This window comes from Rhamphochromis longiceps, linkage group LG15, assembly GCF_057381845.1.
Source record: "Rhamphochromis longiceps isolate RC_006_pf linkage group LG15, R_longiceps_female_GT1.1, whole genome shotgun sequence".
Lineage (NCBI taxonomy): Eukaryota > Metazoa > Chordata > Actinopteri > Cichliformes > Cichlidae > Rhamphochromis > Rhamphochromis longiceps.
Window position 1 is genome coordinate 18,606,694 of NC_140571.1, and position 25,812 is coordinate 18,632,505.

Consider the following 25,812-nt stretch of genomic DNA (forward strand, 5'->3'; position numbering starts at 1 on the left):
AAGGCTCTGAACAGTGTAATTGTTGTCATTTGAAATGGGCTGCAGACAGCTGCGGGCTGCCTTGTTGCTTTTCTTCCTGCTCAGAGATTAGACAGATGACTGTGGAAATACTTGTAACCTTTAAGTGAGGCGATAAAAGGGAGAGATCTGTCAGGAGTAATTGCACATAATGTTAAAAGGCTCATCTGCTCTCCCCCTCAGAAATGCAGTTATGCAGATGAAATGGCACAGAGCGAGTGGTTGTTTTCATATTTGTAAGTGGGATTGTGTAATCGTGCTGGTAGATGAAGCTCTGGTGCCTCCTGTTGGTCATTGCTGCAAAAAAATTAGAGCTTCACAGTGCGTGACTGCAAATATTAATAATGCCATGAAGAGTAGGCTGCTTTAAAAATCCCTTTGGGGATATTTAGTTATTGCGGCAGAAGTTAAAATGAAGTATAAACAATTCTCTTAAGAACAATTCTTGGAATGAAATCTGTGAGGCAAATACGAATGAACTCATTTTTATTTTAGGTGTAGAATCACTAATAGGTAAAACATTGTAAAACGTGCTCTCATGAGTGTGAACCTCTCCATTTCCAGGTGAACAAAGTGCTGCGAAACCACAACATCAAGCCTCACTGGATGTTCGCTTTGGACAACATCATCCGCAAGGCTGTGCAGACTGCCATCACGATCCTGGTGCCAGGTAGGATCATCAGTGTCTCGAGCAGAGCACCAGTAAATAAGTTATGACTCTTCCCTCGGGGCACGACTACTGATACAGGAGGAGGGCATTTGCTGCGCAGGCCTGTGTGTGTTCACAGCCTATTTAAAGACAGGAAGTAAAAGGGCAATAACTTGAATGGATTACACACCTGAGTTTCATGCAGGGCAGATATTATGTTTAGCTGATTATAGGCCCAGATTGAAATGAGGAGAAGTTCTAGTTGAACTGTGTAAAGTGGTTCAAGAGAGTTTCAGATCTACAATGTGAAATTATTTCCTGTTTTCACCAAAGAATTAAACTCATAAAACATCAATAGTCAGTGGGATGAGTGCTAAATTTAGCTATAGTTATGTCACAGACACCCAGCGCTATTTTTGTTTTCTTCCACCTTTGTAATGGTGTTTTGTAACAAAGAACCAACAATGTTCAGGTGTTTGCTTCATTATCAAGTTTGAATCTTTAAAAACACACTCGAGTGGAGATCTTATCATACGTTACAACAAAGTTCACTACTCATAACCCATAGGAAGTATTCTGTATCAGTATCAGTACCAGATATTAGTTATATATATATATAAGGAGAGCTTAACTTCTGTCTCGCTAGCTTGCCCTGCGCTCTTCCTTCTGACTATGCTGTCTGTGTTGAACGCTCAGTGGATCTGCGCTGGACAGTGCAGCCTAGGCGGAGTAGTCGAACACAGATTCACTGAGCGCATCGTCAGAAGGAAAGTTGATAAAATAAATTACAAATGTTGTATTGTTCGATACATATGCGTACCGAACCGAAAGCACTGTATCGAACGGTTCAATATCGATACGAATATCGTTGCACCCCAAATATATATATATCCGTCTGTATATACATATGTGTATATATATATATATATATATATATATATATATATATATATATATATATATATATATATATATATATATATATATCCATCCATCCATCCATCCATCCATCCATCTTCATCCGCCTTATCCGGGGCCGGGGGCAGCAGCCTAAGCAAAGAGGCCCAGACCTCCCTCTCCCCAGCCACCTCCTCCAGCTTATCCGGGGGAATACCAAGGCGTTCCCAGGCCAGCCGAGAGATATAATCTCTCCAGCGTGTCCTGGGTCTGCCCCGGGGCCTCCTCCCGGTGGGACATGCCTGGAACACCTCACCCAGGAGGCGCCCAGGGTGCATCCTTGTCAGATGCCCGAACCACCTCAGCTGGCTCCTTTCGATGTGGAGCAGCAGCTGCTCTACTCTGAGCCCCTCCCGGATGGCCGAACTTCTCACCCTATCTCTAAGGGAGAGGCCAGCCACCCTTCGGAGGAAGCTCATTTCTGCTGCTTGTATCCGCGATCTCGTTCTTTCGGTCACTACCCACAGCTCGTGGCCATATGTGAGGGTAGGGACGTAGATCGACCGGTAAATTGAGAGCTTCGCTTTTACACTCAGCTCCCTCTTCACCACGACGGACCGGTGCAGCGTCCACATTACTGCAGCTGCAGCCCCAATCCGTCTGTCGATCTCCGGCTCCCTTCTCCCATGACTCGCGAACAAGACCCCGAGATACTTGAACTCCTCCACTTGGGGCAGGAACTCATCCCCGACCCGGAGTGGGCACTCCACCCTTTTCCGGCTGAGAACCATGGCCTCAGATTTGGAGGTGCTGATCCTCATTCCCGCTGCTTCACACTCGGCTGCGAACCGTTCCAGTGCGAGCTGGAGGCCCTCACCCGATGAAGCCAACAGAACCACATCATCTGCAAAAATCAGAGATGAGATTCTGAGGCCACCAAAGCGAAAGCCCTCCGCCACTTGGCTGCGCCTAGAAATTCTGTCCATAAAAATTATGAACAGAACCGGGGACAAAGGGCAGCCCTGGCGGAGCCCATCACCCACCGGGAACGAGTCCGACTTATTGCCGGCAATGCGAACCAAGCTCTTGCAACGGTTGTATAGGGATCGAATGGCCCGTAGCAATGGGCCAGACACCCCATATTCCCGCAACACCTCCCACAGGACACCCCGAGGGACACGGTCGAATGCCTTCTCCAAGTCCACAAAACACATGTAGACTGGTTGGGCAAACTCCCATGCACCCTCAAGTATCCTGGAGAGGATAAAGAGCTGGTCCAGTGTTCCGCGACCAGGACGAAAACCGCATTGTTCCTCTTGTATCCGAGGTTCGACTAACGGACGAACTCTCCTTTCCAGCACCCTGGCATAGACTTTCCCAGGGAGGCTGAGGAGTGTGATCCCCCTGTAGTTGGAACACACCCTCCGGTCCCCCTTCTTAAAGATGGCATATACAGTGGGGCAAAAAAGTATTTAGTCAGCCACCGATTGTGCAAGTTCCCCCACCTAAAATGATGACAGAGGTCACTAATTTGCACCAGAGGTACACTTCAACTGTGAGAGACAGAATGTGAAAAAAAAAATCCATGAATCCACATGGTAGGATATGTAAAGAATTTATTCGTAAATCAGGGTGGAAAATAAGTATTTGGTCAATAACAAAAATACAACTCAATACTTTGTAACATAACCTTTGTTGGCAATAACAGAGGTCAAACGTTTACTATAGGTCTTTACCAGGTTTGCACACACAGTAGCTGGTATTTTGGCCCATTCCTCCATGCAGATCTTCTCGAGAGCAGTGATGTTTTGGGGCTGTCGCCGAGCAACACGGACTTTCAACTTCCGCCACAGATTTTCTATGGGGTTGAGGTCTGGAGACTGGCTAGGCCACTCCAGGACTTTCAAATGCTTCTTACAGAGCCACTCCTTTGTTGCCCGGGCGGTGTGTTTTGGATCATTGTCATGTTGGAAGACCCAGCCTCGTTTCATCTTCAAAGTTCTCACTGATGGAAGGAGGTTTTGGCTCAAAATCTCACGATACATGGCCCCATTCATTCTGTCCTTAACACGGATCAGTCGTCCTGTCCCCTTGGCAGAAAAACAGCCCCATAGCATGATGTTTCCACCCCCATGCTTCACAGTAGGTATGGTGTTCTTGGGATGCAACTCAGTATTCTTCTTCCTCCAAACACGACGAGTTGAGTTTATATCAAAAAGTTCTACTTTGGTTTCATCTGACCACATGACATTCTCCCAATCCTCTGCTGTATCATCCATGTGCTCTCTGGCAAACTTCAGACGGGCCTGGACATGCACTGGCTTCAGCAGCGGAACACGTCTGGCACTGCGGGATTTGATTCCCTGCTGTTGTAGTGTGTTACTGATGGTGACCTTTGTTACTTTGGTCCCAGCTCTCTGCAGGTCATTCACCAGGTCCCCCCGTGTGGTTCTGGGATCTTTGCTCACCGTTCTCATGATCTTTTTGACCCCACGGGATGAGATCTTGCGTGGAGCCCCAGATCGAGGGAGATTATCAGTGGTCTTGTATGTCTTCCATTTTCTGATGATTGCTCCCACAGTTGATTTTTTCACACCAAGCTGCTTGCCTATTGTAGATTCATTCTTCCCAGTCTGGTGCAGGTCTACAATACTTTTCCTGGTGTCCTTCAAAAGCTCTTTGGTCTTGGCCATGGCGGAGTTTGGAGTCTGACTGTTTGAGGCTGTGGACAGGTGTCTTTTATACAGATGATGAGTTCAAACAGGTGCCATTCATACAGGTAACGAGTGGGGGACAGAAAAGCTTGTTACAGAAGACGTTACAGGTCTGTGAGAGCCAGAGATTTTCCTTGTTTGAGGTGACCAAATACTTATTTTCCACCCTGATTTACGAATAAATTCTTTACAAATCCTACCATGTGAATTCATGGATTTTTTTTTCACATTCTGTCTCTCACAGTTGAAGTGTACCTCTGGTGCAAATTACTGACCTCTGTCATCATTTTAAGTGGGGGAACTTGCACAATCGGTGGCTGACTAAATACTTTTTTGCCCCACTGTATATATATATATATATATATATATATATATATATATATATATATATATATATATATATATATATATATATATATATATATATATATATATCAAGCTGTATGCCAAGAGTGAACGAGACATCGATTCACTGATCCACACTACCAGGCTATACAGCAATGACATTGGAATGTCGTTCGGACTGGAGAAGTGTAGTCGGATGGTAACAAAGAGAGGGAAAGTAGTCAGAACTGAGGGGATTGAACTACCAGAAGGCAACATTGCAGACATAGAGGACAGTTACAAGTACCTGGGGATCCCGCAGGCAAATGGGAACCATGAAGAGGCCGCTAGAAAGGCTGCAACCACCAAGTACCTGCAGAGGGTCAGGCAAGTCCTGAGGAGTCAGCTGAATGGTAAGAACAAGATCCGGGCCATCAACACATACGCCCTGCCCGTGATCAGGTACCCTGCTGGGGTAATAGGCTGGCCAAAGGAGGAGATAGAAGCCACTGACATAAAGACAAGAAAGCTCCTGACCATGCATGGAGGGTTTCACCCCAAGTCCAGCACCCTGAGGCTGTACGCTAAGCGGAAGGAAGGGGGCCGGGGACTGGTGAGTGTCAGCACCACAGTCCAGGATGAGACAAGGAACATCCAAGAATACATTGGGAAGATGGCCCCAACTGACCGAGTGCTCAGTGAATACCTCAGGCAGCAGAAACCTAAGAAAGAGGAGGGAGACGAGGAACCATCATGGAAGGACAGGCCCCTGCACGGTATGTACCACCGGCAGATAGAGGAGGTGGCTGATATCCAGAAATCCTACCAGTGGCTGGACAAAGCTGGACTGAAAGACAGCACAGAGGCACTAATCATGGCAGCACAAGAACAAGCTCTGAGTACAAGATCCATAGAGGCTGGGGTCTATCACACCAGGCAAGACCCCAGGTGCAGGCTGTGTAAAGATGCCCCAGAGACAATCCAGCACATAACAGCAGGGTGCAAGATGCTAGCAGGCAAGGCATACATGGAACGCCATAACCAAGTGGCCGGCATAGTGTACAGGAACATCTGTGCCGAGTATAACCTGGAAGTCCCGAGGTCAAAATGGGAGAAGCCCCCAAGGGTGGTGGAGAATGACCGAGCTAAGATCCTGTGGGACTTCCAGATACAGACGGACAAAATGGTGGTGGCTAACCAACCGGACATAGTGGTGGTAGACAAACAGAAGAAGACGGCCGTAGTGATCGATGTAGCGGTTCCCAATGACAGCAATATCAGGAAGAAGGAACACGAGAAGCTGGAGAAATACCAAGGGCTCAGAGAAGAGCTCGAGAGGATGTGGAGGGTGAAGGTAACGGTGGTCCCCGTGGTAATCGGAGCACTAGGTGCGGTGACTCCCAAGCTAGGCGAGTGGCTCCAGCAGATCCCGGGAACAACATCGGAGATCTCTGTCCAGAAGAGCGCAGTCCTGGGAACAGCTAAGATACTGCGCAGGACCCTCAAGCTCCCAGGCCTCTGGTAGAGGACCCGAGCTTGAAGGATAAACCGCCCGCAGGGGCGTGCTGGGTGTTTTATATATACACATACACATATATGTGTGTGTGTATATGCATGTGTGTATATATATATATATATATATATATATATATACATACACATATATGTGTGTGTGTATATGTATGTGTGTATATATATACATATATATGTGTGTGTGTGTGTACAGCAATATGGTGTACAAATCCCTTTTCAATGCATTATTAATACTGATGCAAAATATCAGTATTGGTATTAAATGATATCTGACACAAACAGCTTTACTCATCAGAGTCAGCACTTTGCGTCTCCTTGTGGTGGAAATTATCAATTAAATGAGGTTAAAGATAACAGCTGTTACCTAAGTTGAGGTGAAAAAGAAGGAACCAACAGATAACAGTGGAAAGCAAATCTGAGTGACTACTTGAAACAGAAAATCTTGACATTTTCATTTTAGTAAACAAATTATTGGTAAATAAACAGTCTGAAACAATCCAGGGGTGTTTCGCTCATTTTAGTTCTTTGGCTACACAGAGCCCACTTTGTTCTTAAGGGGCTGAAACAGTAAAAATATTGTTGTTAAAAAAAGTGTTAAAAAGTAGAATGCTTTCTTGATATGTTTTCTTTTAATATCTTGAGAAAAAAAATAGAAAGTGCAATTTCAACAATAAGCCTCAGTTTTTCACATTTGGGCACTTTAATGAAACGGCATTGTGTTAATCAAATAAACACAACTGATTCCAGTCTCTGGAATTAACAATTCAGACAACCTCTCATGATCACTTTTATTACAGGGCTTCCTCTAAAAGTGATTCTTTCTCTCTGCATGCAGAACTCAGGCCTCACTTCAGTCTGGCCTCAGAAAGTGATGCAGCCGATCAGGAGGACATCGATGATGACGGCGAGCCGGACAGAACCTCCGCGCACCAGAGCCGGGCGCCTCCTGGCACCGCTCACGATGACACGGTGGCTACCTCGGGAGTCAGCACACTCAGCTCCACCGTCTCCCACGAATCCCACAATGCACAGCGCTCCGTGAGCATGGAGCTAGGGAGGATGAAGCTGGAGACCAGCAGGTAGGCATCTGGTTGAAGGCCGTTAACAACAGCATAGGACTTCTTCATTTAACCATAGTTTATCCGTTTTAACCTGCATCTCTCTGTTTTATTCCAGGTTGCTGGAACAGCTGCTGGAGAAGGAGAGGGAGTATCAGTCCATCCTGCAACAAGTGCTGGATGAGAGAGAGCAAGAGATCAGACTACTGAAGCTGCGAACTGAGCCTGAAGGTCTCTACTTTAGTCTGAATTACTTTCTCACACTCCTTTTGCTGCTTCTGGTATTTTTAGTCTGTCTTTACTTTTTAAAGCCAGCTATTTCTCACTGAACAGACTCGACTTTCACTTCTGACTTTTAAATCAAAATGTACTTTATACTTCCTAGAGCCAATGTTAATTAAAAGTTTTTCCCTCTAGTTCAGTAAACAAATTAAACAAGCCATGACAGGAACAATGCACATGAACAAAGCTTTCTTATCACATACCGGAGGTGTAAATTAAGTGACTTCTAATTTGCTGGTCTGATCAGCTATTCCAATATCCAACTCCGAGCTGGTGATGGGGGGTTGATATCCACTGATGATGGTTGCTTTTCTGTAAGGGTAAAACTCATTATAAGAAATTAGTAGAGCAGCTTTAAACAATCTCAATTATTAGGCAAAGTACACTAAAATTAAGATATTGTCATCCACTGTGGCCATTTCTCTTATACAGAGGCTTTTATCTGACCAAATAAGAGTACGCGTCACCTTGAAAGCAACATTTAAGGAGGTTTAAGAATATTAAATGTTCAGTTTACACAATTGCACAAAGCTGTAGCGATAGTGACTGTGACTTGTGACAACAAGGTTGCTTTTTTGTAGAGAAAAAGCAGCATATCCTGTTACTGCAACAGTTACACCTTTACAAGCTGCTTTACAAGCAAACAATCATGGCAAAAAGTTCCACATGAGTGCTGCTGTGAAATATGGACCTAACCACCGGGACATCATTTATTTGTTCACCTTCTATTTCACAGCCTCAGTTTTATCTGTTTTAATGTCTTATCTGGTTTCTTTTCTCGTACGATACATTAGCAGAGTGTCAATCAAAAGGTAGCTATGTCCAAAAACACTTAAACTCTTTAGGAAACTACTTGTTGAAGTGAAAACCAAAACAGAAGCACAATACTTTCTCATAGATTTCTGTGCATTCTTACTTTATCCCCCCAGCTGGCCACTTGAAAGAACGATGATTAAAGCCCAGACCCAGCAGCTATGTCCATCTGATACATGCGCTTCCTGTGTGTACGGCATGTTTGATCTGTCATTAAACTGGTTGTTTTGTTAATGTTTAAATGTTTGTTTTATGGAGTGTTCTCAAAATCTACTCTGTTAGACACCCCCACATCTTCGCATGACCTGGAGGGACAGAGGAGCCAACCTGCAGAGAGACGTGACGACCCAGAGCTGACCAGCTGGCTGACACGTTACGGTGCTGACCAGGATGCCATAGACAGGGTGGGTCTCTGATTTTTTTGTTGTTTTAACAAAGCCCTTTTTAGGATGATGCAAGTAAAGAAAAACATTTCTGTAAATGTAATTTTCTCCACTTTGTTTCTTTAGATACTCAATGAGGAGTATACATTGTACGACATCCTTCATGATGTCACAAGAGATGATCTGAAGAGTTTAAGACTGAGGTAGAAAATGATTTTTTTTTTCTTTTACTTTTAAATATTTCTATATTTGCTTCATATTTTGTGTTCAGTATTTAGTCCCCAAAATACGTGCTGAAACTTGTACCTGACAGGAAGAGAAACAAGGGGGTTAAGATGGGAGCGTTGCATAATGGGAGTGTGTTGTTGCATTTCCTGTTCTTACACAAAAGTTTCAGAAGGCAGCTTTGTACTTCAGCAGTTCTTTGAGGCTAATCTATGAAGGACTTAATTTATCACAAATTCTGTAAATCTGTTTATAAACCAAAATTTAATTGAATTTGCAGGGACCTCACAGGTCAGTAAGATACTGTTCTAACGTGGGCAGTTTGGTTTGGACGTAGCTATGTTGCCATGCTCAGGTTGTGACGCTTAACCCGATGTCTTCTAAAATGTTATTAGGATGAAAATAGCTCTGAATAATTACTCAAACAGGTCACACCAACATGAATATTGATGTCTGCTACTGCAACAGTTTTCACCTCCTCTTTAAAGTTTCTTTGCAGCACTGCAGGTCCAAGCATACTAATTATACTGCGTTCAATTTAGAGTGAAGCATGAATAAAACAAACTACTATGAAGTTCTTATTGGTTGTGTTTGATATCTGGCGCCACACTGTGGTCATATCAAACATTCAGCTATACACACCATATCTACTAAATTGCTTCAGGGTATCTCTAGGTCTTTTTTGTGTGATTGTATGTTTTGGGGTGGGGGTGGTGTTCCCCTCTGATGTTGCTGCATTAGAGGGGAACTTACTGTCTGCACATCTGACCCACAGGTTGATTGAAATTGTGTCATGCAACAGGACAATGATCCCAATCACAAAACTTAATCCCAAATAGAATGGCTAAAAAAGCAGGAAAGGAATCAATAGCCCAGTCAAATTCCAAACCTCAACCAGATTGATGAACTGAAGTAATGTTGTACCGATAAAGTCATACAGAAACATTAGTTATTACACAGAGACCAGGGAAAACTGTCCTTTTCATGACCGTACAGTCTTAACTCTGTGTGATCTGTGCTCATGAGTCCCTCTGACTCTCAGTACAAAGTAAACCATTTAAAATATGATATTTTCAAGTAGGTTGACAGCTGATGGTTTCTTACAAATGGTATAATATTCATTGGTGTGTGCTTTAAGCTAACAGTATTTTGTTTGTCTTGACAGAGGTGGGGTCTTGTGTAAGCTATGGAAGGCCATCACAGACTACAGGCAGAAGCTATTCTAAGGCCTTAAGTGGTGACAGCCACTCAGAGAAGCCAGGACTTTTTTTTGTCCCCAACAACTCCTCTTTACCTCAGCGTTTATAAAAGCAAGATCCTGGAGAAGAAGCTGTGTTGACCATGTTCCACCCACACAACAATCTTCTGGAGTATTTTATAATTTTGAAAACAAAGAGTTTGGATATTAGGTCATTTTGAAAGTAAAAATTAATGAGAAGTGCCACTAGTTTTGTTATACCTGATGGACAGGGCACAGCTTTTGTTACAGGTGTGTTTAAAATGACAGCTGGTAGGAAAATCTATTATTGAAATCTTGAAAACTGTCAAGAAAAACATTTTCTCCTGTCTTTACAAGATGTGACGTTTACAACTGATCGTTTTCTAATACAGGCCTGAGATACAAAATACTACATTCATCTGTACTGATATTTTTATCATTGCTTATCTTATCACTACTTTATTTAAATGTGTTTTAATTTAATTGTTATAGCAATCTGAAGGATGTCATTCCATGTACTGCTTTTGTTTTTTCTTTTATTTTGTTTTTTGTTTTGTTTTTTCAAACTGAGACTTATTTAAATTGTCCATGCTTTTTTTTTTCCACTTTTCCTTTTATAATATGAATCTACAATTTTATTTTTAAGAAATATATTATGTAAATATAGTGTTATATAATTCTATGTGGATGACATTTATGTACTTTGAAAAAGACATCTCTAAACACAGTCAAATCTCCATGTAGATTGGACCAAGTTTGCAATGAGCACATGTGAAAAATTAATTCTGTATTATTGTATTTTCTAGTATCACAAATCATAGATCATACTCACTTAATTGACAAAATTGTGTTTATCTTGCTTGTGTTGTGTCAGCTTCATTCAGTCAAATATATAAGTTGTAATGAAAAATCTGACATGCAAACAAACTTCATATGGAAGAACCTTGATGTACTTTTTTATTAATATTTTAAACCATAACATCAGAAATTGGGGGGGAATCGGTGAGCCTTGTGTCTGTTTTGTTTCAGATCTGATTCAAGATTGTTGTGATATATTGTTAAAATAAAACTTTTCATCTTGAAGCTGTGAAGGAACTGTGTTAGAAGTGTTCTTCAACAATTCACTCTAAATGTGGGAGCAGGGGGCTGATAATGAAAGTTGTTCTCCATAGTAAATTAAACACAAATAACTGTTTTGTTTTTTTCAAAATGAATAAAAAAGGCACTGCCTCTGTTCCAAAAGAGTAATTTCTGCACTTATCATCTAGAGGAAAGGTCGTTCATTTAGAAAAACAAAATGTTAACAATAAAAAGTTAGGACTTACTATATGAATCATATACAGGGAGTGCAGAATTATTAGGCAAATGAGTATTTTGTCCACATCATCCTTTTCATGCATGTTGTCTTACTCCAAGCTGTATAGGTTTGAAAGCCTACTACCAATTAAGCATATTAGGTGATGTGCATCTCTGTAATGAGAAGGGGTGTGGTCTAATGACATCAACACCCTATATCAGGTGTGTATAATTATTAGGCAACGTCCTTTCCTTTGGCAAAATGGGTCAAAAGAAGGACTTGACAGGCTCAGAAAAGTCAAAAATAGTGAGATATCTTGCAGAGGGATGCAGCAGTCTCAAAATTGCAAAGCTTCTGAAGCGTGATCATCGAACAATCAAGCGTTTCATTCAAAATAGTCAACAGGGTCGCAAGAAGCGTGTGGAAAAACCAAGGTGCAAAATAACTGCCCATGAACTGAGAAAAGTCAAGCGTGCAGCTGCCAAGATGCCACTTGCCACCAGTTTGGCCATATTTCAGAGCTGCAACATCACTGGAGTGCCCAAGAGCACAAGGTGTGCAATACTCAGAGACATGGCCAAGGTAAGAAAGGCTGAAAGACGACCACCACTGAACAAGACACACAAGCTGAAACGTCAAGACTGGGCCAAGAAATATCTCAAGACTGGTTTTTCTAAGGTTTTATGGACTGATGAAATGAGAGTGAGTCTTGATGGGCCAGATGGATGGGCCCGTGGCTGGATTGGTAAAGGGCAGAGAGCTCCAGTCCGACTCAGACGCCAGCAAGGTGGAGGTGGAGTACTGGTTTGAGCTGGTATCATCAAAGATGAGCTTGTGGGGCCTTTTCGGGCAGTAGGACTGGGAGTCAAGCTCAACTCCTAGTCCTACTGCCAGTTTCTGGAAGACACCTTCTTCAAGCAGTGGTACAGGAAGAAGTCTGCATCCTTCAAGAAAAACATGATTTTCATGCAGGACAATGCTCCATCACACGCGTCCAAGTACTCCACAGCGTGGCTGGCAAGAAAGGGTATAAAAGAAGAAAACTAATGACATGGCCTCCTTGTTCACCTGATCTGAACCCCATTGAGAACCTGTGGTCCATCATCAAATGTGAGATTTACAAGGAGGGAAAACAGTACACCTCTCTGAACAGTGTCTGGGAGGCTGTGGTTGCTGCTGCACGCAATGTTGATGGTGAACAGATCAAAACACGGACAGAATCCATGGATCCATGAAAAGCGCTATATAAATCCAATCCATTATTATTATTAGTATTATTACTCCCTGTATTTCTCTGCTTATTTCCGTATTGTGTTTACCTTACATTTCACCATTATTGTATGTTTACTCCACTACTTAATATGTTACAGAGATCATTTTCAAAGCTTTGCATGTTTTTATGGCCTTCGTATGCCAGTGTCAATTTTATCTTTATAGAATAGTTTATTATATGTTAACTCAATGTTATTAAAAGATTAACAAAAGAAATAAACTGTAGCCCGACAATGGCTACTGTTAGCTTGAATGAAATGAAAACAAAACTTAACACACACTCGGAGAGCATCGTTAACTGTAAGACTGTGAGAATAAAACTCTTTCAATGCTATTTCGGCAGCTTGTTCCAAATAACAGCAACACAGTAACTAGTAACCACTGAACATCCAAGGTATGGACATTGAGGCTGTGGACAGCTACAGGTACCTTGGTGTTCATCTGAACAATAGACTGGACTGGACTCATAACTCAGACGCCCTCTACAGGAAAGGGCAGAGCAGGCTGTACCTGCTGCGGAGACTCAGGTCGTTTGGAGTGGAGGGCCCACTCCTGAAGAAATTCTATGACTCTGTTGTGGCTTCTGCTATCTTTTATGGCGTGGTCTGCTGGGGCGGCAGCATCTCTGCTGGGGACAGGAAGAGACTGAACAGGGTGATCCGAAGGGCCAGCTCTGTTCTAGGATGCCCTCTGGACCCAGTGGAGGTGGTGAGTGACAGGAGAACGGCGGCTAAGCTGTCATCCCTGATGGACAACATCTCCCACCCCATGCAGCAGGCTGTGACAGCACTGAGCAGCTCCTTCAGTGGGAGACTGCGGCACCCACGGTGTGGGACGGAGAGATTTCGCAGGTCTTTCCTCCCCACTGCTGTCAGACTCCATAATAAAGACTTTAACTGATCAAGCACACACATCCATACATATGCAATAATACTAAGTGCAATAATCCTTTCTGTCATCGTTGTATTTTTACTCAGTTGTATATAGTATTTGTATTTGTATTCTATTTTTATCTTATTGTATATTTATTTTATTTTATTCTACTGTATATAGTATTTTATTTTATTCTATTCTGTACAGTTGTGTACTGTATTTATTCTTATTGTATTCTAATTTTTGCCTCATAACTTTTGCACTGTCCACTTCCTGCTGTGACAAAACAAATTTCCCACGTGTGGGACTAATAAAGGTTATCTTATCTTATCTTAGTAGCACCCTGAGGAGCACACTTGGATCTCATTTTAGGAACAGTTAAAATACCAAAACTCTATTGCACAATGCATTGGTTTGGATTAAATTATCTAATATTATGCAATAAGGTACAAAGTAGTCATCGTAATATGTTAATAAACAGTTTTGAAGGGGACATTGCTACCAAGCACTGCCTATTAAACTAGGTTTATACACAGATATGCAAATATAGGAAAGCAAATAAACACCAGACTGTAGAATTAAAGATATTTAAAAAGTTAACAGGTATAATTTGAAGTTGGCCTTAAATCTTGTGTGATCCCCCCCCCCCCCCCCCCCCCCCCCCCACAGACTAAGTACAGAATACAAATACTATTTCCAACAATCCATAACAAGGCTACACTTACTATCACTCACTATTAATAATATCAGGGAGAGTCTAGTAGCACTTGATAATTCAACAAAGGAAAAACTCATGAAAATATAAAATCTAACAGTTACATTCATAATTCAATTAAAATTTTAATGAGCAAAAATATAAAATAAATAAATGCAGGTATTGCAGTATGGGATAGTAAAGATTTAATCAATGTTTAGGAGAGATGGGAAGTCTTATTTCCATGTATTTGTTGAATTTATTTATATTTTATGTCTTTTATTTTATTCAAATCATCATTAGTTAAGATTTTAAAAGATTTTTAGATTTTAAAACTATTTTAACATGATAGATTAATTAAAAATATACGACACTGACTCAAACAGCCCCCGCCGGTGGATGAGAGCAGTTAACAGGTGAGCTGCTTTTCGTCCTGTTTATTCATCCCCGTGACGTCAGCAGCCATCGCCGACTCCCCCTCACCATGACAACAGCAGATTTCCAGCACAGTCGAAGGACGAACTGTAAGCTCCGCGGCTCTACGGTTACAGCTGGTTGTTCAGCCTAGCAGTGGCGTTAAACGATATTAACAGGGATATATTTAATGTAGGAAGGCCGTCTGTGCCGGGAAGGAGTTTCATGAGCGGGAGGCCAGCCGGAGGCAGAGGGAGACGCCGTCTGACTGTGTGATCAACAACATGGCTCTGCTTCAGCATCCCCGGCTGCTGCTCGCCTGTGTAGGGCTGCTGCTGCTGCTCACCTTTGGCAGCATCGACGCTCGATCTTCGCCTATATCGGACTTGAAATCCAAAATATCCGGGGTGGAGGAGCTCTTGGAGGAATTCCGCAAACAGCTGCAGCAGGACCAGACCTACAGGACAGGTGAAGTGATGGACTCCTGCGTGGGCGACTTCAGTGCCGCGGGGGATCGCATCATCCGGGCCAAGGACTCCATCGAGCAAGGAGCCACCTTCCTGCTGGCCCCGGACAGGGTGTACACCAGGAAGGACTGTGTGCACGCCTGCTGCTCCCAGCCTCACTGCACAGTTGCGGTGCTTCACGAGGACCAAAGGCAGCCCGGGGACAGTCTCCGCTGCTACCTGTTTAACTGCACCTACAGGAGTAAGAATGTGTGCGCCTTCTCGGCTCAGAAAGGCTTCACGACATACAGCCGGACTCCCAACACAACGCAGGGACACCTCCCTGTTTCATCTAGCGACTCAGCCCGGAGGCCCGGAGAAGAAGCTCCTGATGAGGATGATGCAGGTGGGAGACCCTGCAGACACACGCAGTGTTAGTTACTGGGTTAAGAACTGTTTTATAACTGATAGGTTATTTAGAAAATGATAGGATGTCCATGCCTTCATGTATGTTTAAGTAAAATTGATGGAGCAATAGAAAATAGCATGTTTGCTAATGGTTGCTGAAAAAGTTATTATTCATTAGGATGTTTTTCCTGTTATGACAGCAATTATTTCTTGAATTATGATGTTATAATTAGATCACCGATGATCATATTGGATGGGCTTTTGTAATCTTCTATATGAGGTGTTATAAGCTAAGATACCAAAAGTAATTTATTAATTTTCCTCAGGTTTGTGGCAAAAACCTTATTTGGGTAATTTTCTGTCACTTTACTGTATTTTTTTATTTAATCCCACCAGGAAACCCTGCTGTTAAAACAGGATAAAAACTTTTCTGTCAGCTTTGTAACAGCTGACAGAAACTGACTTTAACAGCAGAACCAGCCTTTAGCACCTGCTTCTTATCCAGATAATGCAGTAGAGAGGATTAATGATTTGCCTCATAGGTTTGTAGCCTTGCCCTCCTGAGAATAGAAGCAGATGTTTTTGTGAGGGGCTTTGGGCGTGAGCAATGGAATTAAAAGGATATATGTGAATAAAAAACAAAAAATATCTAATCATGTTTTAGCCTGCGATAGAATCAAACATGATTTAATGTGAAAATTGGATGAAGAGAGTAAATAAAGAGGCATGTAGAGGACACTTTCCATCTACCTGTGCTTGATGTTGCAGACGTGGATGAGCCTCCTCGCAGTGACGCTGGACAGGATGTGGTTATCCAGCTGCCCACAGATTGGGCTGTGCTGGATGGCCGTGACAGCGTGGACGACCACGGGATCCGCCGCTATGAGTGGAGTCTGATTAAAGGAGACACAGCCATCAATATGAAGGTCAGCATGTGCCTTAGTCAATACAGTCTATACAGGTGTAGATGAAAGCCTCTAACTATGGCGGTGACAAAGGATTAGACTAAAGATCCACATATATACATCTCTATTGTTCTCTCCTTCAGGTGTCTCTGATGTTTTCATTTGCAATATGAATACCCAGAAAGCTAAATGCATTTGGGTATTTTCATTAGTTAAGTCAACAGAGTGGCTTGTGTGCAGAGATCAACACAAATAAAGAGCTTATTATTTCTAAACTGCCCTTAGGTAAGCAGCAATACAAGACACTGTCCTGTGGTTATAACATTAAAGAGATTTTAAACACCCTGCACAGCTTTTCCTGTTCTTATGTAAATATTAAAACCACTAATTTTCTGTATTTTCTACCTTTAACAGAAAATAGCTCCCAATGAAAACAATTGGCAGGAAAGTACAGAACCATGTTGACACAGTGCTCATTACAGAGCAACTCTCTGTTCATAGCAGGTTGCACAACTCTTAAAAATTATGTATGGCAACAGTAATATAATATAATGTAATATAATATAAAACTCATGGGCCAAGTTATGGAAAATATTATTTGGTCTAAAAATCTCTGCAGTATAATCTAATATGAAATCTAAGAACCTAGGTATGGGGAAAATGAAACAATTGGAAGATAAACTAGTGGGTGATGCTGTCAGAAGATGTCCAGTCTCAGCATTTTATAGGTTATTCTGCTCTGCTAATTTTGCTTTTAATGCTTGGGGGGGGGGGGGGGGGGGGGGGGGGGGGGGGGGGGGGAGAGTGATTCTGACTGCAGCACAATGGCATAAAAATAACAATAGTACAGAAATATCAAATGATGTCAGATACAAAACTCTGCAGCTAAAAATAACACACAAAATCAAAATCATCAAGGCTAAGGAGAAACAACACAACACTTATTACTATGTATATGTATTGTATATCCTGCCCTGGTACAGATTTTTATTGATAAGATAATAGATAGACCTTACGTAGACCTTATTAGCTTAAAGTAGAAAAGTAGAAAATAAATTTTGTCAAAATCAAATAAAAATAAATTCAATAAAGTGAAATAATTACATTTAATATGTAATGTTGTAAGATCTAACAACAAAAAATATGTCCAATTCAAAAATGCAAAATGCTAAAAACATGTAGGAAGCCAAAAAAAACATGTAATATAAACAGCATAGTAAAGATCAGATGGCGTCAGTATGACTGTAAGTGTTGTGATTGTGCAAAGATAAAATAAAGCGTTAGCATGAGAGAGTAGATTTTCTCTGCTACACAGATGTGGTGCATTGCTAGGATTGATTGCATGTGGTATGGAACATTTCCTGTATCTGTTCTTGTGCCAGTGGAGCTGAGCCAGTCTGTCAGAGAAGTAAGTAGGATGGATGTATGATCCATGATGCATATACTGCTACATGTTTAAAACCCAGTGCGGTTTTACAGAAGTCCTCACTAGGTGTTTTTTTAATTTGGCAAAACAAAAGTCTAGAAGTTGATTGCTTCAGAGATGTATTTTTTGTTTGTGCTCTAAAGTCAACACATCCAGGTTTGCTGAAGATCAGTGGCCTCCAGGAAGGAGTCTACACGTTTCAGATGACAGTCACTGACACGGCGGGACAGAAGAGCTCCGATAACATCTCTGTCACCGTACTGGCTCCAAAACACCAAGCAGAAGGTAATGAATCACCAAAACTTCCATCTATGTTCTGCAACTTCCTTTGTGCTGCACTGATTACCGCTAAAGGGTGCGTGACTTGTGACATATTCCTTTACCATTTAAGAGAGAAGATGTGTAGTTACTGTATTCTTATCTGTGCCCACAGTATGTACCGGTCACTGCTCAAACTACCAATTTAAGTGTGATGACGGTTGCTGTATTGACATCACCTATGCCTGCGATGGGAAGCAGCACTGTCCAGACCGCTCAGACGAAGACTTCTGCCCAAACTGTAGGAAACACCTAGTACTCACTTTGTTGGAGCTGGAAGACGAATCCAATTTTCATTTCTATTAAAGTTTTTAATGATTATGCATACTAGATAAAATTAATTAATTTCAGTACAAAACTCTTTTCTCTTATAAATCAAGAACGACACTTTCTTATATGGCAGTGTGCTTCTGAACAAGCCCGAACTCACTCAGGTTTCAGCTGAAGCCAGCATGACTAAAAAGACAGCCGTTGGTCAATTAACCTGTAAAAAGTATGTGTTATGCTAATGTACAGCTGTCTTAAAAGATCAAATTTACAACCAGTGAGTAAAATAGCTGTTATTATATTTATGTGATGAGTGGATAATAGAAGTCTTTTGTAAGGCTGAAATTATTTGAGTCATTTCATCAATATAAATGCTAGCAAAAATCCATAAACATACCTTCCCTTAAGCGATGGCTTCTTTTGTTTTTTTCTAGTCGATGGCAGCCGAAAGTCAGTGACCCACGCTGTGGACCTGCCCAGCCCTCAGCGGCCTGTCGCTCAGACAAAGAAAGCTGAAGACGACTCCATGCTCCCGACTGGAGCCAGAAAGACCATCACACCGCAAGACACAAGCAAGGCGGCTCCTTCTCAAAGTGCCAGTGAGCAGGAAGCTTCAGTCAGTCAAGGTAGAGAGGTCAAAGTCCTTGTAAAAGCATGTAAAACCACTCTGAAGGCATCTTAAAATTGTCATTTTAATGTTCTCGGGGATATAAAAGCAGCAAATATAGAATCACTACTCAGATAAGATTTTTTTAAAAGCACTTAAATTAAAGTGAGGTTTAAAAAGATGTTTTCTCCCACAACTTGTACTTCGGCAGCACCAACTCAAAGTTTCACAGGAGTGTGGCTTGATTGATGGCTCAGTCCATAGTGCCAACATGATCGACATCTTGGTTCATCCCACCAGACCAATGATAAGGATGCTTTCCTACATCTTTACTATGACGTTCAGATATGCCTGCCAGCACACGGTTAACATACTGTGAAAGTCTTTTGCGGACATGCCTCAGTACAATTCAATTGGCTCATAAATCACCAGACTGCCTGTTGATTGGCTCTCAAGGAAGGCCGTAGTTCTCCCATAAATTTCTATTCGGGGTTCTTTGAGTGCCTTGGCTCTCTCCTATAACGTCTCTGGTGGTGTTCATGCTCCAAGGTACTTGGAAAAACACTTATTTAAAAGGAGCCTTTGTACAAGATGCAGAGATATAAAGTGAAGTTGAAATAGGGACAGGGTTCGCTCCATCATGATAACCACTGTAAACCACAAGATGGTGCCGCAAGTCCAACATAAGAAATTCCATTAAAGCAAAAATTAACCAACTGTTAACACAACATCTGTACAGAGTTCATGTTAGTAATTAGTTAAGAGTTTCAGGAATATTTAGCATTAATACTGGTTGGGCTGGACGTCTGCACTAAAACTAGAGCCAGTCGTTTGTCACAGCCAGCGGTCTGGCTCCAGTAAAACAGTATGTAAGCCAAGTTTGATTGGCCAACTGCTAGCCTGTTCTTAAAAGTGATGCTGAAGTTATTAGTTCACCTGTAAAGCAAGCAGGGTCAACAAAATACTAATAGTTATTTCTTTTCTTTCTATTTTTACAATAATGAAGCTTTTTTTTTTTTTAGCAAAATAAAGAAGCTATTCTTAGCAGCATGGACAGCAGAAAGGAAGGCAACCTTTGTTGTCCAGGGCTAGACACTGAAATAAAAAACATATGGACTATAAAGCTTATTTTGGAGGAAATATAAAGTACAACCTATTTTCTGAAGAAATAGGTTGGCATGTGTTATCACAGAGGTCGTTTTATGGCGTAGTCCCAGCCTCCAACGAGGCAACGCCACGACTGAGACAGTGTGCAGCCAAAACCTTTATAGATGAAAGCCCATGTCTACAGTGTACTCAGCTATCGCATTATTAGACAGATTTAGGCAATTAATATAAAATGGTGATGTTAACTGTGTTTAAAGCACTTTAGTCACACTTTGGAGCATTTCTTCATTGCAGTCTGTTTAGGAAAGGAGAAACAGAAGAATATGAAAATGTAGGATACAGGAATTTGTGTCATTGGTGCAGAATCCCCTTTGTGAAGAGACCAAGAGGGTTTGGTGTGTCTGGGTACTGAAGCAGATGGAGCCTGTAGGCAGCCACTGAGTCATGGCACGGAGCTCAAAATGCTGGCAAAGCCACAGGGCCACTCTGCGGTCCCTGGGAAAGCAGCTCTTTGCCTGCATCCACTCTGAGTGCTGGAACAAAGCTCCTCTGTCCGCTCTGCCATCCGATCCCTGAATGTCACTGACCACACTGCTGTTTTACTATAGATATTTTGTGCTCAAGGTGGATTCTCAGGAGTCTTTTCTTCATTTGACAAATGCACGTCCAAGTTCTTAGGAAACTAAGATGATACCTCATTGTTTAGTGCTCAAAGTCAAAAGGAAAAATAGTTAATCCACTGTTGTGTAGAGGGCTTTGACCTTTGCACTCAAGGTGGATGATGACATTGGATGATATCTTAAGTCGCTGGTAGAAGGGCTCGAAGTAATCTTAGATGTCCGTATCACTTTATCTCTTTATTTAGACACAAAGTCCAAGCAACAGTCCTACAGCCAAGCTTGTTTGATGTCCGATATCAAACATAGAAAAGCTGCAGATTGTCAACAGCAGTCTTTTGGTCACCCTTCATTTATCTTTTGCTAGAAAAACAAGAAATGCATGCACACATGGAAATACAGTATATAAAGCAAAACAGAGTTCGTACCTTTATTCTTCTACACAGCTCAAACTCCCTTAGATAAACTTTATTGTAATTTCTGTAAATAGTCTTCAGGAGTAGTTCTCTAAGCTTCATGAAGGACATCCAAAGCTGTTTTTTGGATGTTGACCCTCTTTTGTTCTGTTCTCTGTCAAGATAATCCCACGCTGCTTCAATGATGTTGAGGTCCGGGCACTGTGAAGACCAAGTCATAACTGATGGTGTTCCATTGTGTGTTTTTCTGTCAAGCTACGCTTTTATTGAATTGGCAGTAAAAAGACTGAATCTAAATACTTTCATTTTGGATTTATCACTCCATCAGAAATGTTGCCACTGACTTTTATCCCAGTTTCTGTGTAATATGGGATACATCAGCCTTTTCTCCCTGTTTCCCTTCCTTAAGAATGGCTTCTTCACAGCCACCTTAGCACTGAGACCATTTCTGATGAGGCTCAGTGAACAGTAGTAGTGCCCCTCTATGCTTAATTATTAATATGTCAGTATTAAGTTGTTTAAGTAGAAAATACACTGAAAATAGTCAGATACAGTCATTTTCGCTGTTTCCGAATTCACCCAAAGATGTAAAGTCAGGGTTATTCGAGTGGTGTGCCATTCTATTAATATGGCAGTATGTTTAATACTGTAACAGTATCTCTTTATTACATAATAGTATTTAATATTGATTATTCAATGCTAAAATCAATTTACCTGAATCCATTTGTAGGACAAATGTTGAAGAGTTTGATATTAAAATTGTAACACCAGCTACGAAAGGCTGTATTAAATATGTACTTCATCTTCCTGCCTCGACCTGAGTGTTCAACTTTGAGCTGTTGATTTTTTTCAACTCGATGTGACAAATGAGGGATCAGCACAGTGAAACTGAGGACACTACTGTTAGCCTTCCTGTCTCTAATAATTAGCATACATTCCAAAATAAACTCATTTTGTTGTATTCATTATGATCTGAAGCTGGTGACTGAGCCCATAAAATTGTTTACTGAGGTCACAGATCAAGGGCACATAGGACTGTTACCACTGACTTCTACACAACTGGAAGTCTTCTGCCAGCCGGAGGAGTCTCCCCATGCTGGCCACTAAAGAGGATATTGCTTTTTTACTACTGTCTCTGAACAGGTGTCATTGCTGTGCAAGAATCATTTAAATGTGTTAAATATAAAGGCCGTGTCTTGTTCCTTTAGACCCATGTGCTGCTGCTCCAGTTGTGGGACCCTGTAAAGGCACCTTCCCACGGTGGTACTACGACCAAAATGTGGGAGAGTGCAAACACTTCCTGTATGGAGGCTGCCAGGGAAACCACAACAACTTCCTCCAGGAGTTGGACTGTGTCAGTGAATGCATACAAAAAAGTGAGAGCCCACCTTACATTCATTTTGATTGATTTATTTTGTAGTAAGATTGACTTTATTATGTACGAACACCTTTTAGGTCCAGCTTTCAGACCTGCCAGTGTGGCTCCTCCAGTCACCAAGCAGACTGAGATAGGTATATTCATCCAAAGAATCAAACACATGTCAATAATTCAGTGTTGTGAGTCAGCCGTTTTCTCATCTAAGCGGTTTTATTTTTTAAGCTTCCCCTAAAGCCACCCAGAGCCAAGCAGTGAGTGACGCCCCCATCTCCAAACCATTTCCAGTCATGGGAGGACACCCAGTCCCAGAGTCAGGTGAGACCCAGAGCTTCTGTCTGCTTTTTGTGGCTCTTCCCTCTCTATCCGATGACCTTTTCTGAATGGGGCGCATTTCTTTCTCCAGGTGCCATCCTTCCTCTGGCACTTGGCCTAATCATCACTGCCCTGCTGCTGCTCATGATCAGCTGTCGTCTCAGGCTCGTCCGCCACAAACTGAAGAAAGCGCGTCCCCTCACTACAGAGGAGTCAGATTACCTCATTAATGGCATGTACCTGTAGCCAATCAGAGACCCGAGAAAAGAACCATCAGAGCCCGATCCAGGACGTTCTGAATTTGCACTCTGCATTTCTTCGATGTCTCTTAATTTATCCTCGTTTCCTGTTAGAAAGATCCAAAGCTCTGCTGCCGTGAACGTTGCCGAACGCCTCCACACCGATCCCCTCTGACTGGCACTGTATATCAGCTGCTGATAGATTCAGCGAACATACTGAGATGCTTGTGAATTCATACTTATGTCCTAAGAAAATCACTGATGGAATATCAGCGTTTCTCCTTTACTTCTGATACAGATACTAAAATAGACACTTGTCTTATCTATTACAACTGATTAATTAAACACTGGTTACTTTGAGACAAACATGTTCATTTTACTGCACAAAACATGCGCTATTTCTGCCTCTGTGCGACTTTAATGTGCCATATTTTTGCTGTGTGTTTTAATCCCATTAAATTGCTGTACGGCAGACACAAAAAGCATCGAGTGCCTGTTACAGTCCTATAGGACCTGATTTTTTTCATGTACATAAACACATATACACACTTTTGCAATGGTGGATGTTCATGTCAAACATAATCAGAGTCTAATCATGTGGTCAGCATATGTGAGCGAGAAGGCTTCAGACTCTGTTAAATGCTGTTTCAGGTCCTTTTTTCTTCCTGCTGGTTCTTTAGGATGTCAGTGAGAGCAGATATTCCAAATTTGGTCACATCAGCCACACGGACATTCATGGGTCTGAGGACAGAAACCCAACCCACCTGTCAAACCTTCTGTTTATGGCCTGTAGCTATTCAGAAAAACAGAGTGTACTTAATTTGTCCCCAAAGGTCAGGCAGCCAAAATATTCAACACAGCCTGTAATAAAATATTTGCATAAACAGAAAAATAAAGCAGTGTTTCTCAGACTGTAGAGCATAGAGTCACAGTAGGTGGGGTGTGAGTGAGTTTGGTAAAGTGTGAAGTTTAATGAACATTATTTTTTTAATGAAAAATTAAACACTCGAAGCTTTGCTCATGAGCTTTTCTGCTGACCTTTAGTCCCCTGAATTTAAGCATAGTCTGTTTTAAAGCCAAGTATGCCAAATAAAAATAATAAGCATTATTTTGAACTATGAATCATATGAAGCTACTCTTGCTAAGTCAAAAATGTTATATTATGCGGCTGGAAATTATGATATGTTTCCTTTAAAGTTTGCCAGAATCATATAAAACTATAGCAAAGTCTTTTGGTGAATTTCTAGTCCTGTATGATTTTGTTGCGTATTTTTCTCTAATAAGGCAACATAATTGGAGTGTATTCCATATATCTATATATATATTTATTTTGATAAATGTATTCCCCCAAAGTGCTGTCTTTCATGTAACATATTAAAGTTTATTATATAATTAAAAAGTACCGGGGTTATATATGTTAACAACAGGATTTGCCAAAACGATTTTATTTAGAGATGATCATCATATCTGTAGAGATTCGTCTCTCCCTCTTGTATTTCTGGAATTTTGATAATCAAACATTTAGTCCATCGTGTCAAGAAAAAATAGTTTAAAATCATTTTGCTTTACAACCAACTTTTCATTACTTTGTCGCAGTGTAGGGTTTGGCGTGAAGAAAACTGGATTTCTATCACAGCCCTGTCTTTTTTACTGATGGTGTGCCGAGCCAGTTCCACCTTGGTTCTTTTAGAGAATCAGCATATATTTCAACAAGTATAGTGACTCGACTGTTGATGGAGAAGAGAACTTGAAGGCTGAATCTGTTAATCTTTTTTTTCTATCGAGGTATGCCCAGCCATTTTGTGTCTTCTATTGTGGCTGTACATGGAACTGATTCTAGATTTAGTACCAACTTACTCACTCATCTGCTCCGTTATTAGGTACACCTGTTCAGCTGCTCCTTATTGCAAATCAGCCAATCACTGCAAGCAACTCAGTGGATTTAGGAATTTTGATGTGGTCAGGACAACACTTCTGAGGTTCAAACTGAGCATCACAACGGGGAAGAAAGGCCATTAAAGTGACTTTGAATGTAGCATGTTTGCTGGTGACTGATGGGCTCATCCAAGTATTTCAGGAACTGCTGATCTGGGAGTTTCCCCAAACCACCATCTCTAGGGTTTAGAGAATGGTCTGAAAAACAAACTATCCAGTGAGCAGCAATTCTCTGGGTAGAAATGCATTGTGATATCAGAGAATGGCCAGACTGCTTTGACCTGAAAAGAAGGCAATAGCAACTCCAATAACCACTCATTACACCCCTGGTATCTCTGAATCACACATTGAAGCAAATGGACTATATCAGCAGACCATTCTGGGTGCCACTACTGTCAGCTAAGAACAGAAAACTGATGCTACAGTTGGCAGAGACTCATCACAATTAGTCAATAGAATACTCTAAAAGCATACCTGATGCTCACCAGTGCTTTATGTAATATTGTAGGGTCTACCTTACAATATAAAGTGCCTTGAGGCAACTGTTGTTGTGATTTGGCGCTCTATGAATAAATCGTATTGAATAGATGTGATGAGTCTTGATTACTGCCGTCACATTTGAATGAAAGCATGGCTCTATCCTGCCTCGTATCAAAGCTTCAGGCTGCTGGTGGTGGCGTAATGATGTTGAAGATGTTTTCTTCTATTAAGGTTCTTCTATTCAAACACCACAGCATACCCGAATATGGTTTGTGATCATCTTCAT

At 41.6% G+C, this 25,812-nt stretch overlaps 2 protein-coding genes across 2 annotated transcripts in view; both read left to right on the top strand.

Annotated features, from left to right (window-relative positions):
* The window catches only part of map3k5 (mitogen-activated protein kinase kinase kinase 5), an 89,352-nt gene extending 78,575 nt beyond the window's left edge, over positions 1–10,777 (top strand). Inside the window, exons 25-30 of the mRNA XM_085383382.1 lie at positions 583–688; positions 6,971–7,214; positions 7,312–7,424; positions 8,571–8,692; positions 8,798–8,874; positions 10,062–10,777. Of these exons, the coding sequence (XP_085239508.1) occupies positions 583–688; positions 6,971–7,214; positions 7,312–7,424; positions 8,571–8,692; positions 8,798–8,874; positions 10,062–10,122 (723 nt within the window). The 3' untranslated portion in view covers positions 10,123–10,777. The remainder of the gene's footprint in view (positions 1–582; positions 689–6,970; positions 7,215–7,311; positions 7,425–8,570; positions 8,693–8,797; positions 8,875–10,061) is intronic.
* Positions 10,778–14,728: 3,951 nt separating this feature from the next.
* lrp11 (low density lipoprotein receptor-related protein 11) lies at positions 14,729–24,453 on the top strand. The gene is made up of 9 exons (XM_085382138.1): positions 14,729–15,517; positions 16,288–16,445; positions 17,994–18,135; positions 18,284–18,409; positions 18,870–19,061; positions 22,391–22,558; positions 22,638–22,694; positions 22,783–22,875; positions 22,964–24,453. The coding sequence occupies exons 1-9, from the start codon at positions 14,950–14,952 to the stop codon at positions 23,116–23,118; spliced, it is 1,659 nt and encodes a 552-aa protein (XP_085238264.1). The 5' UTR covers positions 14,729–14,949; the 3' UTR covers positions 23,119–24,453.
* The last annotated feature ends 1,359 nt before the right edge of the window (positions 24,454–25,812 follow it).